The sequence below is a fragment of the Lampetra fluviatilis genome, chromosome 20 (genome assembly GCF_964198595.1).
Source record: "Lampetra fluviatilis chromosome 20, kcLamFluv1.1, whole genome shotgun sequence".
Taxonomy (NCBI): domain Eukaryota; kingdom Metazoa; phylum Chordata; class Hyperoartia; order Petromyzontiformes; family Petromyzontidae; genus Lampetra; species Lampetra fluviatilis.
In genome coordinates, this window is record NC_136294.1 from 6,418,164 (window position 1) to 6,435,326 (window position 17,163).

Consider the following 17,163-nt stretch of genomic DNA (forward strand, 5'->3'; position numbering starts at 1 on the left):
GTGTAGCGGCTAACGCGTTGCGCTACAAACCCCGGTCTCCCGAGTTCGATTCTCACACACGGCCAACACCAAGTGACGATTATGTCCAATCGGTCCTGGGCCTCCCCTAGGTCGACTCAGCCTCAAATGGGTACCTGGTGCGGTGTGTAAACATCGTCACGGGGGAAGACAAAGGCGGCCGTGCGTGGTGTCGGCCACCCACCAACCTCGTGTGCCGTTCCAGCCTTCATAGGTGCTCGCTAACGGCATTTGCCCCGACAGTCCGTTGAGGCTATCTGGGGGATCTTTGCCTTTGTGCCTGTGTGCGCAACGTGGAGAAGCAGTGATTGTGGCGCGGCTACGTTATGCGCGGCAGGTCGAGTTCTATTCCCCCTCGCCAATGACGATTATCCGAACTGGTCCCGTACTTGCCTCGGTCGACTCAGCCTCAAATTAGCAACTTGTTGGTGCGGTAAACATCGCCAAGAAGGAGACAAAGGCGGCCGGGCGTGGTGCCGTGTGGACCTTCAATATGAGTGCTACTTGCTAACAGCACTTGCTCCAGAAAACCTGTTGAGGCTATACCGGAGAGGGGGGGTGTTTGTCTTTGTGTGCAGGTGTGTGCAGGTGTGTGCAGGTGGTGCAGGTGCGTGCAGGTGCGTGCAGGTGCGTGCAGGTGCGTGCAGGAGTGTGCAGGAGTGTGCAGGAGTGTGCAGGTGTGTGCAAGTGTGTGCAAGTGTGTGCAGGAGTGTGCAGGTGTGTGCAATGCAGGGCAGCGGTCACCTCCACGAGTGCACCTGTGACCGTGCGTACACACCTGTGTGTGTGTGTGTGTATATCAATTGTGCCTGTGTGCTCGTAAAGAAGGCGCTTGTGTGGATGTACACGCGGGCATAGACTACTTTGTATGTAACTGCCAGCTTGCAATTTGTGCAGCCGCATGTGCGTGCGTGTGTGTGCACGTGTTTGCTCCAATTAGCCCCGTGAACTTGAAATGACCAAAACATCTTGTGGAGTCTTAGGAGGTGGCTTAGCGAAGCCAGGCTTCCACTTGTGATCGGGGTTTACTGTGCTTAATCGTCTGAGGCACCTTAGATTGTGCACGCTACCACAGGAATACTGATTTGGAGGAATACTGTAGGTCTTTGCTCGGCATTACTGGAAGCTATCTTGTGCAAGGATAACCCAGATTTAGACTTATCATTGTTATTCAAAACACAGCCATACACAACGACAGAACTAAACACGAATACTCATCAACTCCTGTGTTCAGTGACCCCTGCATGAAGGAATTACACGGGCCATTATGAGCTCTTAAATAGATGGGTTAAATTGGGCATGGTACACAAAGGGTGGGGGTGGAACGATGAATTCCGTTAATTGACTACATTAATCCTAATTCTTAAACTCACAATGCATCGAATCGTTTCCTCTTTATATTCGCATGTGTTGTATGTAATGGAGCGCCACGTTGGTGAGATGTTAATTACCTTGCCTGGTATACAGGAAGTCGTGGGTTCGATTCCGACCCTGATATTTGGAGTATGCATGCCTCTCTTCACGTTGTCGCGTGGATTTTCTCCGGGTACTCCGGTTTTTCCCTCTACATTTAGAATCAACACGCGTTTAGAGTATTTGCTGCTATACATTTCCACGTGATAAGCCACTTCTTTGAGCTATCATTTGTGGCAAGGTCGCTTCTAAAAAAAATTGCTATTTAGTTTAGTGGGCCTTACCTGGTAAAATAAAAAGTTTAGTTTTTAGTTTCAAGGTCACTCTCACAACCACGAGAGGCGATGCCATAGACCGCAATTTTTAACATTTTGAATTGATTATTCCACTGAATCGTGACACTGACATTCGTCAAATCACTGGGGGAGGAGAATAACCACCCATCCCTCTGCTCCCTACGAATATCCTGATTGCACAGTATGCTCAATCTTGTGCTGTTGTTAGCACAGTCACGACAAAGCCACATGGGGGACTACTTATACCACCCATTAAATACACAGCACAAATGGAAAAATAGTAAATGTTTGTACTTTCATCGTGCACAGTATTCACTCGCTCTCGAAAAGAGAAAACCACTCGGGAGGCGTGAGAAACCAACGGACGAGCAGGTAGGCAGCCACGTGGTGAGCCGGCACAAGCTGTAGCCTCAAGCTGTGATCTCCTGTGCATTATGGTGCTAACGACCAATTAATGGGTCTTTAGGTGTGGGAGGAAAACTGCATTTCCATGTAAATTACCAGAAACATTCGACAAAATTCACACCCAATAACACAAGACCAATGCCTGAAGTCCAATAAACATTGGCGTGCGTGGGAGCAAGAATTTGTCAGCTTGTTTAAAAATTCCCAATAATCAGAATTTGCTCAACGTTATTCTACACCACACGTTTGATCAAAATGTCACACTCTACGTGGAAAATGTACTGGAGGAGGCATTTTCAGTTTCCATAAGTGGATCTTGAAAATTAATGGAAACACCCCCAAACAGCAAACGCTTTGATAATAGAATGGCTAACATACTGTGTAATACACATGCCCATTAATGGCACAGTTATGCGCCATAATGCTTATGACCAAATCACCCGGAATGTGCTTGGATATCGTCAGATCTCGGACGCTAAGCACCGTTGAGCCTGGTTAGTGCTTGGATGGGCGACCACCATGCACAGCAGATTGCTTCGGAGCGACGTGGTGGTCAGCAGTGGGCAGTGCAGCCAAATCCATTGCCGTGCTGGCCTGTGCAGTACTTTCTATGCTCCCCAACGTCTATACGCCTCGTCTTCCCCCCAAACACACACTAACCAGCAAGGTGAAGTATGGTCAAATAATCTCCGTGATCCCCACTCGGCACAGTGTGGGGAGACCCTCCATCCAGCAGTGGATTGTCAAAGGGCTGTAAATGCGAATTTTGTTGGTAATGCGTTAATCTAATTGCGTACTCCGGATTCTTATTTTAACGGATGGGCAATTGTGGCCGCCTTCCCACGTGTCTGTGGATCTTCGTGCCTGCGAGTTGTTATAAGTTTAAATCACGATTATTATTAAAATAAATTTAAGGAAAAAAACACCACCAACGCTAATTAATTTTACAAATCGGGATTAACGTCTGCAAACTATAACGCTACATTTAAATTCCATTAGTTCATTTCACCTGAGGATTCTAAATGAAAAAAGACGTGGGCACAGTTAACCTATCGACGAGGTGTACAGTGATAGAAATTGCTGTTCACTTCTCTGTTTAGCCTCCACCGTTTGGTGAAGCTCTCGGTTTTCTTACAACAAAAATCAATGCATATTAGTTTACGGCTTGCAGGAAGAGTGATGAGTCCAGGAAAGCTTTCCGTTTTACAAGTAAACCAATGAAGCTGGCTATTGTGAAACTCCCTGTGCGTTGTTCATGCAACACTGTGCATGTGTAATGACCAAAATTACCAAGCACTCACCCCAAGCCAACGTGCAGCCAAATGGTTATTCAAAAGTAGGCCAAGGTCTCCGATTGGCCGAAAGAGGCCTAGACGGTGATTGGTCGGGAGACGGACGGAGTGGAACCCAGAGGCGACGATTGGGAACCGTTAGAGGAGAAGGACAGGGATTGGCTAAGTGGGAAAAACGGTGAGGGAAGATTCCAGAAAGGGAGCTCGAGAGATATAAAAAGGCAGAGCACAAGGGGAGGGGACGTTCGAAGGAAGGGACGAGCTTCAAGACCAAGCACGAATCCCGGGCCTAGTGTTGCGACTGTGTCTAATAGTCCGTCTTCAGAGTCATTTGACATGGATTGTTTTTTTATTGTGAAATAAACGGTTAAACTATGAAGTGAACAAAATAACTGTCGTCCCCAGAAGGAATGTACTGCTCTCATTTGAGTGGCATAACCTGTTGGCGATCCATGCGCATGATATATTTACTTTACTCACAAGAATGTAGTCTATTTTCGACCGCTGTATTAATGATGATGCCGGTATTTTTGGAATTATACGTTCATACTCCATGAAGCATAGAAGGCCAACACCTGTATAGTGATCTTGTTTATGGGGGGAGGGGGGGGGCATGACACAGGCAATGTCAAACAAACTTCTAGCAATGTTAAATGCCAAACAGAATTTAGTAAGAAAATTCTGCAGACTGGTCTAGATCTCACCAGGGTGCATATGAAGGCAAGGCTGCACCCACTGCTGCTGAATATTGTACCAATCTTTTCTACTTGACTTTAAACATTTAAAAGGAGGTCTTGAGCCTTCAGAAATGGGGCGCGGGAGGGGGCAGGGGGAATCAGCTCCCTCCAGTTTCAGTGGTCATAACAGTCTGTATGTTGAACTTCTTTCGCACCGTACGTAGCCAACCGTGCTAATCAGAAGTGCGGGGGAAGGACAACAAATTCAACACAAAAGGCAGTTCTGAAGAAGAGAGTTTTGCAATCTACATTTAACAGTAGAAGCATCAGAGGGCCACAGAAGCGCCTGTGAAAGCGCGAGAGATGCAGCCACCGTCGTTGTCCGACGGGAAGCCAAAAAAGCTGCTGCGAGGTCACAGCCACGCGCCAAAAAGTTCTAAGCCAAAAACTGTCGCGTGTTCTTCCTCCAGGAATAATCTGCCATAAAAATGGCTCAAGCGACGGCAAGTCCGGAACAAATGCTGAAGATTGACCAGGTCTACCTGCTGGGCGCGAGGAGCGAGGAACGGCTGAAGGAGGCAGGAGCCTGGTGCATCAAGGAGGAGCTCGTTACGCAGCAGTACTACGACACCGCAGACTACAGCCTATCCCTGCACGCCACCTGGCTCAGCTGTCGCAATGGAGAGTGGAAGCTGCTCGTGGGGTCTCAAAACATCGCCGACTTGGAGGAGGACTTCATCCAAAGCCAAGGAAAAGCAAGCGAGATGGAGGTGGGCACTGATGACGAGGCTCAGGACTTAGCCAACGAGGCTGAGGATGCCAATAAGCCATTGATCAATCCGCACCGCAAGCATGACGACAACACATACGACGGGGAAAGTGATGGAAAAAAACAGAGTGGTGGTACAGACAACGCATTTATCAATACCGCGATGCCAAATGTGAAAGAGGAAGAACATGGGACGCCTCGTGTAGACAGCCCAGTCAACAACAGCGATGACAACAAAGCCACGTACAAGCGTGATGATGACGGCACGGACACCGAACGTGACAACTCGGAGGGCAATAACGCGCACGCAGAAGACCCTCACTCGCGCGACGACTCGCGCACAAGTGGCCACGCGCCCGACAGAGCCTACAGCTACACAGAAATCAAGGGGGAAGGTGACATAGTGCGTCATCTAGGGAGCATCATCAGCGTCGACCCGCCCGACGGGGAAGGGAACACCGCCGGCCTGGAAGCGTTCCTACGGCGTGCCAACGTGCTCGCGTTCTCGAGCAGCCAGAGGAGCGAGCGTCGGGTGTGGCGCGTGAGGGACGCCTACACGGTGGCGGTGGAAGAGGATGAGCTGCTCGGTCTGAAAACGGCCCGCGTCTCCCTAACGGTACCGCTCTCCGACATCACGTCTGGGTTCGAGCGGCTCGATCGGCTGGCCACGGAGCTGGGATGCAAGCGATGGGAGACGACTTAGGCGTGGCCGACAGCGAATTGTCGGGCAGTCGTCGGGCCCGAGGTGGCATTAAAAAGGTGACCGAATTTGTCAGCCCCTGACGCGCACTGCGTGGTGCAGTCAAGGGTAGTTGCTTTCACACTGGGCCTACAAGTGGGACAAGTCCCAACTTGCCCTTTGTTGCTCTGCAATACTGGAGGCGCTGGCTGACATAGAGAATGATGTATTCAAACCCGATAGGCATGTGATAATGCATCGATTACAATCGATTCTTATGTTCACGATACATGCATTGAATCGCATAGTTAATAATTCCTTTGTTTATATTTGCTTGTGTGCTCTACGTAATGGGTTCATGTGATCACTGCGGTTACTGCACCTCAAATTAGCACGATTGGTTACGTACGGTGCAAAAGAAGTTCAACAAACAGTAGAGACGCTACAATCACCGCAATGTGAAAAAGGCTTAGCTTACGACCACAATTCCAGAAAATTCATGGAACTGCAAGGGAGGCAATTCATACACACCTAAAATCTGATGTCTGAAACTAAACACACACACTTAATCCGGTACGTAAGAATATACTTGTGTTCACACAACACGAACTTTCCATACCATTATGGGCAAACCTTACAAAACACAAATTTATATTTCTGTACAACGCACCCAAGAAAAACTCATATTTATTGTGAGCCACAAGGCGGCTCAGCTATTAGGCGTACCTGCCCAACTCGTTTTTGAAAATGTACACACGTTTTGAAATTTCCCTGGGACCCTGCCACGCCGTTCTGACACTTACTTATGGGCGTCTTCCATGATGTGCAGGAGGCACGTGCATTCGGCGGTTTATCGAAACCTCAGGCTCTCGCGGTTCATCTCCAACCTCCGTTCCCAAGGCCACTGCTGTGATTTACAACAACAGATGGGGTTAGGGGCAGGGTAGGGGGAAAACAGGGGGGGGGGGGAGAAAGCGCGTCAGCCTTGCTCTGTGCAAACGTCACTTGCTTACGGAAGTAGGGGATTGGTCAACTTAAAAGGACATACAGCCGGTTTAAATACAACACCAAGGCGTACCATTCCAGACCAGTCTATTACCAAGCCAGTCATGCACGCGGCTTGTATACATAACACGTACAGTGATTCAACCTTCGAAGATTCGTTAATTGGTGCGATTCAGTGTCGCAATTCAATTTAACCAAGGAATAGTTTTTGTTTTACATTGTGGTGAACGTAGTAGCCATTCGTGGCTACAGGAATCAAGTGAACCCAGTACACGCAATATATAATTGAATATATACCTATACACATTTTCTTTTACGGTCCTTCATCCATCCACATGTGAATTCAAACCGCACATAGGGAATTCTGGGTAGAAATAGGTTAGTCACGTGCACGCAAAAAATCTCAAAAACAGAAACTTGCATAAAGCGATGGAAATCTGTATAGAAATGTAAAAACATTGATTCTTACATGCATGATTTGATGCACGTTCCATGACTTTATAAATTGACGTTAAATCAATGAATTGCAAAATACGTTCAACACATGATGCAGTACAATATATCGAGAGCAAAAATTCGTTCAGCCTTTTGAACATATTTCGGTGGAGTGGTGGCGCAGTGGATTAGCACACTTCACTTTGAACCTGGTCACCTACGTTTGAATGCCAGGCACGAGTAACACCGGTGGCGAATGATATCTGCACACTGACCAGCATGGTGAAGTATGATCAAACCATTCATATGACCAACCACCCTATAGTGTGTGGAGGCACTCATCGAGAAATGTAAGTTTTAGTTGGAACATAATTTAATTGACGAGCCATGCATGTGCTGTCTATTGAACATATGGCATACATTTTCTTGGCACATCTACGGTTTTCATTCAAAATCATTAAACGAAATGCCTTCTCTACTATACAATCAACTAATATTTTGTATGTTTATCTGTAGAACTACACCTCGAATGCCCCACTAATTTCAATGAATGAGGTGTCATCTGAAAGAGTATCATATGCAGTTTATGCAAACTAGACCAAAATTCCCCAAAAAATTTACCTTCCACCCGATAATTTGACTTACTGCCTGGCGCCTGTGCAGTTCATCTATTTTATCATTTGCAATGCTCGGTTGTGCAATGAGGCCCTATTTAGAGAATAATACAATGGACAGAAGCAGCGTATGCCTTTTGCAAGGCGCGTGTACAAGGCGATAATGGAGGGAAGCCACTGGATCTCAATGAGATGTCCAATATATTGTCTAAAACAGTGAGCGGTGGAGGGCTCAGACGAGTTGAAGGCTGGTGAGTGGAGACAGGCGTGCGAGTGACAGGGGGGGGGGTGAGTGCCAACCGTGCGTCAAGCCACCCCCCTTCCTTCGAGCCGGGCTGCCCTTTCAATTCGCATGCATCGCTCAAAAATCCGGGCACACTTAAAAAAAATGTAATGACCGCAACTTTTTTTTCGAATCGCCACAACAGACAACCAACCAACCAACCATACGTCGGCTCGCACAGTTGAAAGTCACACGCGTGTTACGAACGCTCTGTGGCTAAAGGAAACAGAGCGAGGAGCGCCAAGCGACACGTGCTTTGTCGGGGTCACCTGTGCGCTGCCAGCCGAATGTGATTGCCCAACTCTACTGTCCCCAATACAGGTTGCTTAAAAAAGAAAAGAAGGTCTGCGTTTCAGGAAATGAGCTTAAAACAAAACTACGTTACGACCCAGCGGACAAGAATGGAACACGTGTGGCATGTTGAACGGCCAAGTGCAGTTTGAACCTGATTAAGATGGCTCCAATGGGTAGCACACACCAGAGGTCGCAAACGGGTTTTGATTCCTTACCCGTACCCGACCGCACCAGGGTCGCAAATGGGTACCCGTACCCGGCCGGGTACGGGTACCCGTTCCCTACCCGTACCCTACCCGAAATGAGTGACAAACGGTTACTCACCAGTGACTCACGGCCTACCCGTACCCGACCGCACCAGGGTTGCAAATGGGTACCCGTACCCCGCCGGGTACGGGTACCCGTTCCCTACCCGTACCCGTACCCTACCCGAAATGAGTGGCAAACGGTTACTCACCAGTGACTCACGGCCTACCCGTACCCAACCGCACCAGGGTCGCAAATGGCTACCCGTACCCTGGGTACGGGTAGCTGGGTATCGGGTAGGGTACGGGTATCGGGTACCCGGTTGCGACCTCTGGCACACACACACTGAAAAAACCGAGACTCCCCAGCAGAAAAAACGTTCGTCTTAAAATGAATCAAAAAGCAATGCATGTATTCGCTGTGGTCTGGTGAGTGGTGGGCAGTCACTCGTAATTTCAGTCTGAGACCCAACAATGAGGTGATAATCCGGGCCAGCACATTGGTTTGGGTTTCACGTTGTCATTGAAGTCATGGGGTTGTTGTTTTTTTTACGGGACTTCTAGCTTCATTAAATATTTAAAATGTATTTCCTCCAGAAGCATCTCATCAAGCATCGTCAGTAGTTTCAGCGGCAACTAATTATCAAGCGATGTTCTTCATTAAAAGGCCACATTTTTGAGCATCATTTTTGGCAATCGATCTCCTCCTGTTCCGCCAGATGCGGATGGCAACAGTAAACGATTAACCCGTCAGTCATTAATATGATCCGCCAAAGTACAGGTAACAAAGCGAGGATCTATGATATACCTGTGGAAACATAGTCCTAGCGTACGGCAAGGAAAGACTATCAGGTGCGCGTAAGGCATTGGATGGATTATTGTTGTTAGTGAATAGTGTGTGCAATGACAATACATAGTAAGCGCACTGGAGCCTGCAGGAGATTTAAATGAGACACATACCTAAGGTGACGTACATTGCTCAGTGCAGTGTCACAGTGTCATGGTCTCAATATGCTGCGAGAGAACTGGACGGTCAGGTTCAGCCCTTTTCCAATAACACGAACAATGGCCAAGCCTCAGACCCCCCAAAAAAAATCACATACTTGGGACATACACCGCCTGTAACCCCCTGCAGAACATTAACCCAGAAAGCGTAACAACACACGTGTGGGAAAACGTACATATTTTACCAAGCATATTATTGTCATTTGCGTGGCGTCATGAAATATTCATGACTTATAAAGTATTCATTACTCCAGCTAAGTTATAATAGAAAGTACTTCGTGCGAGTGTCAAGAGAAATCTGGGAGTCGCTTGCTGAATGGACAATCAGTCCAGTCAATTCCAGCCGATTTTACCCACCTTGGTTTGTACTGTGCTCAATGAAATAAAATCGCATTTGTAATCTAGCACTGTAACGTGTTATTTTTATGCAATCCATATATAAAGCAACGACACGTAATTCAGGAGAGAAAGAATACAACTTTCACTGATACTTTACATTATAAAAAACATTGCATCCCCAATTGTATGCACAAGCTTGATTTGAAGCTTTCGTGACTGCAGGAATCCATACTCTTTAGTTCTTTCGGTAAAGTCACATAGGTATAAACATTTATTTTTAAAAATATATTTTATACCTACGTGACGTTACCGAAAGAACCAAAGAGTATGCATGCACAATTGTATAATTTTGCATTGCTAAAGAGGATTATTACAGGTACTGCAATATGAAATTCGGGTATAAAAGTAATTGTTTGGTAAGAGCACCCTACGAATGTAACAAATCCGTGTACCTGTGATTTCTAAATGACAAAATTACCGGCGCGAATTATCCTGCATGAAATGTGACAACAGCATTCGAAATTCGTTTTCACGCATTAGCCGTTCACTCACAAAAAGTAACATTATTTTACATGGGGCACTGTGACACCTAACAACGCCATGAACTTAAGGTGCTCAACATTTGTCAAGGAGCATATTGTTGTAAACGCAAAGTGCACATTCATTCCATCGCTTTGTTCGTCACTCAGCAACATCATTACAGGAGAGTCTGTCTCACACGGTGCAGGCTTGCGTGACCAACATTAACCATACGAGTTTTTTGGGTTAGATCGTGTCAATATAAATGTGTCGTTAAACCCGCCGCCACCCAACACAGCCAATTAGTAAGGTTAGAAAAAAATGTCGTGGGTTTACCCTCCAACACACCGGTGTGCTGTACTAGTAACGACCTGGCATGCTTTCTTGACCTCTCATTCACAGTCTATACGAGTGGAGAACACTCAATGGGCATGACAACTGCCCGCATAGCCCCCTCTTGTCACACACACACACTGACCACCCATCGTACATGTGACATGTCGCCGTCCAGGAGCACATGATCAGGGCAATGCCACACAATTCTCACCTGCAGCGCTTGAAACGGCCTTTCTCTCGCTCCCTCTCTCTCTCTCGCTCCCAACTATCCTCTGCGATATGAAGCCGAGACGACTCACACTCATTACGCAAGTCTGCGGGGGGAGTTCCGACACTGCCAAGCCTCAACAGCCACACCCACCGCCGTGGTGACATCACCAGTGGCTGCATCAGCTGTTTAAATGGGTGGTGGGCCGAGCACGTTCTCTACTGATTAGGAGCAGAGGTTGTAGCTTCATACTGGTAGGAACCTCCAGGTTACACCAGCCCACAGGGGATTATTGTGTCCGTCGTGCAGGGAGGGGCTGGGTGGGGGGTGGCAGGGTGGGAAGGGGCTGGGTGGGAAGGGTGGGGAGGGTGGGGCTGGGTGGGGAGGGGCTGGTCACCCCGTGGTGCCCTTATAAAACTCAACGTTTAACCTACTCACGCCGGCTTGTGCCCGCCCTCACAGTCGGGCATATTTGCGGAATACACCACGCCGCCGTTGACCCTGACCATTGACCGAGCAACCCAACGTTCCTACCAGCTCCCTCCGCAGGAATGTGTTTTAAATTTGGTAAATATAATTACGTTAAATGAAGGTCAATGTGATTTTCTGCTCAAATGACAATGAACATTGCATCGGGGCATCGTTGCTCATCCCCTGTCTACAGCCCCGAGCCAGTGGTGGAAATTCCACATTCCCATGGCAGGGATGAATCTATCCATAAGACAACTATGGTTGACTTACCCCCAAAGTGGTCCTTATTTTGTCGACCCCAGAGCGATGATGGGCTGAGTCAACCGCAACTAGGATATAAACGCGCATCTTTACAATTGCAAGCTGCTCGGTCTTAGGCACCTGGCTGGATTCATACATCATAGCTCTTGTCATTAACAAGACGTTAATGTATTTAATTAAAGACAGCAATAGCCTATTTTGGTAATTGTACAATAACACAGTTTAATAGCATCCGTGATTTTCATATCCAATGGAGTCATTTCAACATGCGTTACACAGAAGACACATTGTGCTCAACCATGATCAATCCACTGCTGAATGAAGAACACCCCAAGCTGCAATCTCTCGTTCTTCCAATTCAGCAAACCATCGCACGCACCTTTGGCTCGAATTCCATTGTTAGTCTCAAACTTTGCCTGCCACGTCTTCGAGTGACGGTGTTCTACACAAGGCTCACCAACTGGATGCGAAACCTAACACACTCACCCCTCCGTTGTTTCTCATTGCAATTCGAAACTTACCAATCATCTTCTCAAATCTGCACTTCACCTAATTTTGCATTTAGTCATACATTACGATGGTGTAATATGTTTTGATCTCACTTACAGGTTGGTTAACTTCTTCATACATTTACCATATATCATCGTCATCGTCGTCAGGACTTGTGGTTAGAGAATATTTGAATTATATTTAAATTGTCTGGAGTCTTAACGTTATCTTGGCAATGCTATCCGATGAACTACTCTTCGACAATTCAAGCTCCGTGTTAGATTCCTGGAGAGATTTCTGTCCTCAATTTTCCGCGTAATTACCATTAGCTCTCTCGGGAAGGGATCGGTGTTCAACCCCGAAGACAAACCGAACTGTGCCATTCTCTTCTCGCCTCTCTGATGCCGACTTATCTTAATTTATCTTGTTCAATGAAGCTTCATTACAGTAGTTAATTGGGACCCATGAGTTTTGGGACCTATTATTGGATAGGATCCATGGGTCCTATTTTGATTTGAAGCTTTCGTGGCTGAAGGAATCTATACGCGCTGGTTCTTTCGGTAAAGGCACGTAGGTAGAAAAAATAATAATAGAATACGACGTTTCGGTCGCAACACCTGATGACGGACGCTTGTGTTGCGACCGAAACATCGTGCTCTATTTTTTTTCCAATCTACGTGACTTTACCGAAAGAACCAGAGAGTATGGGGTCCTATCCAATAAACGAATTTCACCATGCATACATAAAAACGCATGCTATACGCATAAACACATGCTGTACATATGCAGTATTCTGTAATGCTAATAATAGCAAGTGACATAAACGATGCGCTGGCCATTAGTGCTGTGTTAAAATAGTACGTGTCACTGCACAAGGAAAGTGACTCATGGAGATAAACAAAGAGCTTTCACGAACCAATTATCTCCGCTCCCTTTAGGGACGCAAGCGACACTCACTGGCCTCATAGTAGGCAATGACTCAAACTCATTATCAATTCAGTGTACACTTTGTACAGTACGTTACTTATCATTCTTGCGTGTAATGTGCAGCGCAGCCTTTCCTTGCAAATCAAGAACGAACACGAGCATCGAAACAGAAGATGTTGTATATTAATTGAATTATTTGTAGAAAAAAAAATGTTTTTTTCCCGAATTCTCATCTTGGTTTATGAGCAATAATACCAAAATGCTGCAGTTATTTTTGTTGTTTGTCACTGTAAACATTTCGGCCATATGGATCATTATATTCGGGTGCTCAATTCCATGAGGCTTACGGAAATCAATACGGCACCGGTTCAAGAGGCTTCACACATTGCACGTGGGCTGCGACACTGCCTGGACGCTGCAGATAACTTCCTCTGCACCGTGGCAGCAATTCAAGAGCACGCACCGATTTAGGGTGGAAAGGGCGCTATATCAATCCTTAATAGAGAAGAGTAGAAAAATGGAAGGAACAGGAAAGAGAGGTAGGCCTAACAGAGAACGGGCTTGAGGACGACATCAGAGATTGGTGCCAGAAAGATGTGACATTACTTGAGCATATTGGTACCAGACAGAGGAAAATGGGAACAAATGACGAAATGTGCAGTGGACACCAACGGGCTATCTGCCCATGGATCGTGATGATGATGAAATGATGATGATACTACCCAGTAATCTGTGGCCAGGCCGATACCATACGATTCACCACAAGGTAACACATTCCTGCGGAGGGAGCTGGTAGGAACGTTGGGTTGCTCGGTCAATGGCCAGGGTCAACGGCGGCGTGGTGTATTCCGCAAATATGCCCGACTGTGAGGGCGGGCACAAGCCGGCGTGAGTAGGTTAAACGTTGAGTTTTATAAGGGCACCACGGGGTGACCAGCCCCTCCCCACCCAGCCCCACACCTCCCACCCCCCCACCCTCCCCACCCTCCCCACCCAGCCCCTCCCCACCCAGCCCCACCCCTCCCCATTTTTGGATGCACGATGGACGGACATACACAATAATCCCCTGTGGGCTGGTGGAACCAGGTGGTTCCTACCAGTAAAAGGTGCGATGCTGCAATGTTTTGTTTACTCCACCGCTGGCAGAAGGGCCTCCTCCCCCACTGGGAGAGAGCTCAAAGAGAACTCTTATAGAGGTTACTTTGGCCTACTCTTTCACGCTCGCCAAAAGTCTTGTAAGAGTTTAACATATAGGCTCTGGCGACCAATATTATCCATTTTTTTGGGTTAGATCGCATACATATAAACGTGTCATACGAAAAGTCGTACTCGAATTGTATTTGTTGTGGGTTTACTCTCCAACACACCGGTGTGCTGAAATAGTAACTGGCACATTTTCTTCACGTGACAAACCTTACCAATTGGCCATGTCGGGTTTGACGACACATTTATATTTACGAGATCTAACCCAATCGTTTTTTATGACGTCTTGGAAGAGGTCAGAGTATCCACAATTTATCCCACCACACGTGACATACCAATTTATTACCTGTGCTGTACCCATTTATACTGCTGGGTAGACAGAGCGAAAAGTGTGGGGGGGGAGTTAGAAATTGCACCGTTGTTTCAACTACCGCAGCCGCGGTGTCGAGATGTTAACTACCTCGCCTGATATACAGGAGGTCATGGGTTCGATCCCGAACCTGACGTCTATATGTTTGGAATTTGCATGTTCTCCCCATGGTCGTGTAGATTTTTCTCTGGGTCCTCCGGTTTTTCCCTCCACATAGTGCATTTAGAGTATTTGGCTGCTATACATTTCCACGCGATAAGCCACTTCATTGAGCTATAATTTGTGTTAGCCATGTCGCTTCTGAAAAAGAGCTATATAGTTCAGTGGGGCCTTACCTGGTAAAATAAAAAAACGCGATGGCTGGATTCGCAAGTCCAGCATGTGCTAACCATGGCAGCAACCCGCGAACATGGCTCATATCCTGTCTTTTGATTACTTTAACAGCAGTCTGTGAGCCAAGCCAGGTAGGGGCCACTCTAGAAGCACACAGAAAAGCGTGCCGAGTACAGTACTATACATCCTATTCGGAGCTGCTTTCCAACAGTGTGCACGCACGCATACTTGGACTTTACTTATAACTGGGCGAGGGGTGATTCCAAGTACACTTTCTGGTATCCCACAATCAACAGTACAAAAAAGTTCAACATGCATATTTGAGTTTAGTTTGTTGTCCCCCCCCGCACCTCCGATTGGCATGGTTGGCTACGTATGGTGAGAAAGAAGTTCAACATAGTACATATAGTGCGGGATAGGTCTTCGATTCATTGAGACTGAAAAGTCAGTTGCACAGTTGTGTAATGCTGCAGCAAACGGTTTACCTGAAACATTTTGCTGGATAGAGGGGGAAATTCCTGCAGGAAGCGTTTTCGATGCTCACTCTTCCACCCAAGGGCGATTCCCGTGAGAATCGGGATTCTTCTATGGGATGCATGTAGAATTTCCCTCGCACCGTACGTAGATAAACGTGCTAAAATCGGAGGTGCGGGAAATATTCCTTTTATCAAGGATATTCCCACGTGAAAATCTCCTTTCATTCGCACTGGAATCCCATCTGAGATTTGGTCATGCAAGAATTGGTGCAATGGGATGGGATTGCATTGCGATTCCATTACAGAACTAGCCGAGCTATGCTTTGGCTATTCGTAACTTAGCACAACACTTCCAATTCCAACTGGCCAGAGGCAATTCGGGCAGGCAGGTGCCTGCATTTCCATTGAACGAGGCACCATTGAACAATATGCCGGGCTCCTCACAGCCCCCCCACCCCAATTCAGATTCCACTGACGGGGGGGGGGGCTACGTTCTACTGATAAGAATCTAACAATTGAATGATCATCATTCCAGGTGAGAAACCGGTGAGAATCTCCCAACTCTAATATGGAAGGGGGTGGTAGGTGTAAACCCGATTGTAGAAGACAAACGGTTCAGACCAGAGTGGGTGATGTTAACAGCCTATAAGTAGAACGTGTCTTAGATAAGGCATGTCCGCATCAAGAGGATTGTCAAGAAAAGCCTTGCATCGAAGCCTATAAACATTTTGAATTAAAAGCTTGTTTCGAACTCATGTGCATAATAATAATAACCTAAACACCGCCGTCACCTTTGGGCAAATTTCCATCGTCAGCAGCTCAGGTTGTTGCGTTTGTAAAAAAAAACAGCCATCATAAAATGTTCACAAGAGGTTTTTGGGTGAGATCGCGTAAAATAAAAATGTGTCGTGAAACCCGCCACCATCCGACGACAGCCAATTAGTAGGTAAAAAAAATCGTGGGTTTTACCCTCCAATTAGTAAGGTTCGTCACGTAAACAAAACATGCCAATTGGTTACTCGCACAATGTTCACACCGATAGCGGCTCCCACCGTTCGAGTGTAACAAAAAGGTGTGAGGGGGGGGCAAATCTGCATGAATTCTCCGTGGCCCTAAAACACGCAGCATCGCCAATACAAATGCAGGGCAATCAAAAACAAGGCTGGCCGGGACAGGGCGTCTTGAGCGTTTAGCGTGCAACAAAAAAAAACAACCAAACACGCTTAAAAGGGGGCGACAGTATGGCTCCAGCAAGAGTCACATTTGCATTCTGTGAAGCGTAAAAAAAGTCTTCCGCCGTTAAATTCCGTGAAGGCGTTGGAAAAAGGGGGTTTAAAAAACAAACGAGCCCCTTCGTGGCCACATGTTACAGCTGTCGTGTGACCAACAATGCGCGTTTGCCCGTGCCCAATTTCCCCGTGGGCAAGCTCCATAAGTTTAGCAACTTGTCAGAACGCCATGAAGCGTACGGAACAAATTTTTTTATTTTATTTTATACCCCCACTCCTCCTCCACTCACCACCCCTTTCACACTGTCCCTTGTCTAGCCAACTATGAAGGCACTAAATCTAGTTGACCCACAGACCCCCAGAACCGAAGCCGTGGAAAGTGAGTAATGGTCGCAGACGAATATTCTATCAAACGCTGCAGCAGGCTACGCTTGGGCAACTGTGTCCATCCCCAACCGCGAGTTGTGTGTGCCGCAAGCACTTTACACTTTGTCACACCGCTCACTTATACAGTGCAAGCCACTTAAGATTATTTGGAAGGGCCTTAACTTTTTCAGCTAAGTGGGTAGGGC

At 46.9% G+C, this 17,163-nt stretch overlaps 1 protein-coding gene across 4 annotated transcripts in view; it reads right to left on the minus strand.

The window, feature by feature from the left end:
- LOC144937905 (ras-specific guanine nucleotide-releasing factor RalGPS2-like) overlaps positions 1-17,163 on the minus strand; it is a 193,056-nt gene that overhangs the window by 169,969 nt on the left and 5,924 nt on the right. For 3 of the 4 annotated variants that reach the window (XM_078865500.1, XM_078865497.1, XM_078865499.1), the window contains exon 2: positions 6,353-6,456. In XM_078865500.1, coding sequence (XP_078721626.1) covers positions 6,353-6,369 — 17 coding nt within the window. In that variant the 5' untranslated portion in view covers positions 6,370-6,456. Of the gene's footprint in view, positions 1-6,352; positions 6,457-10,835; positions 11,014-17,163 lie in introns of those variants that run through there. The other variant, XM_078865498.1, reaches the window with a different exon arrangement.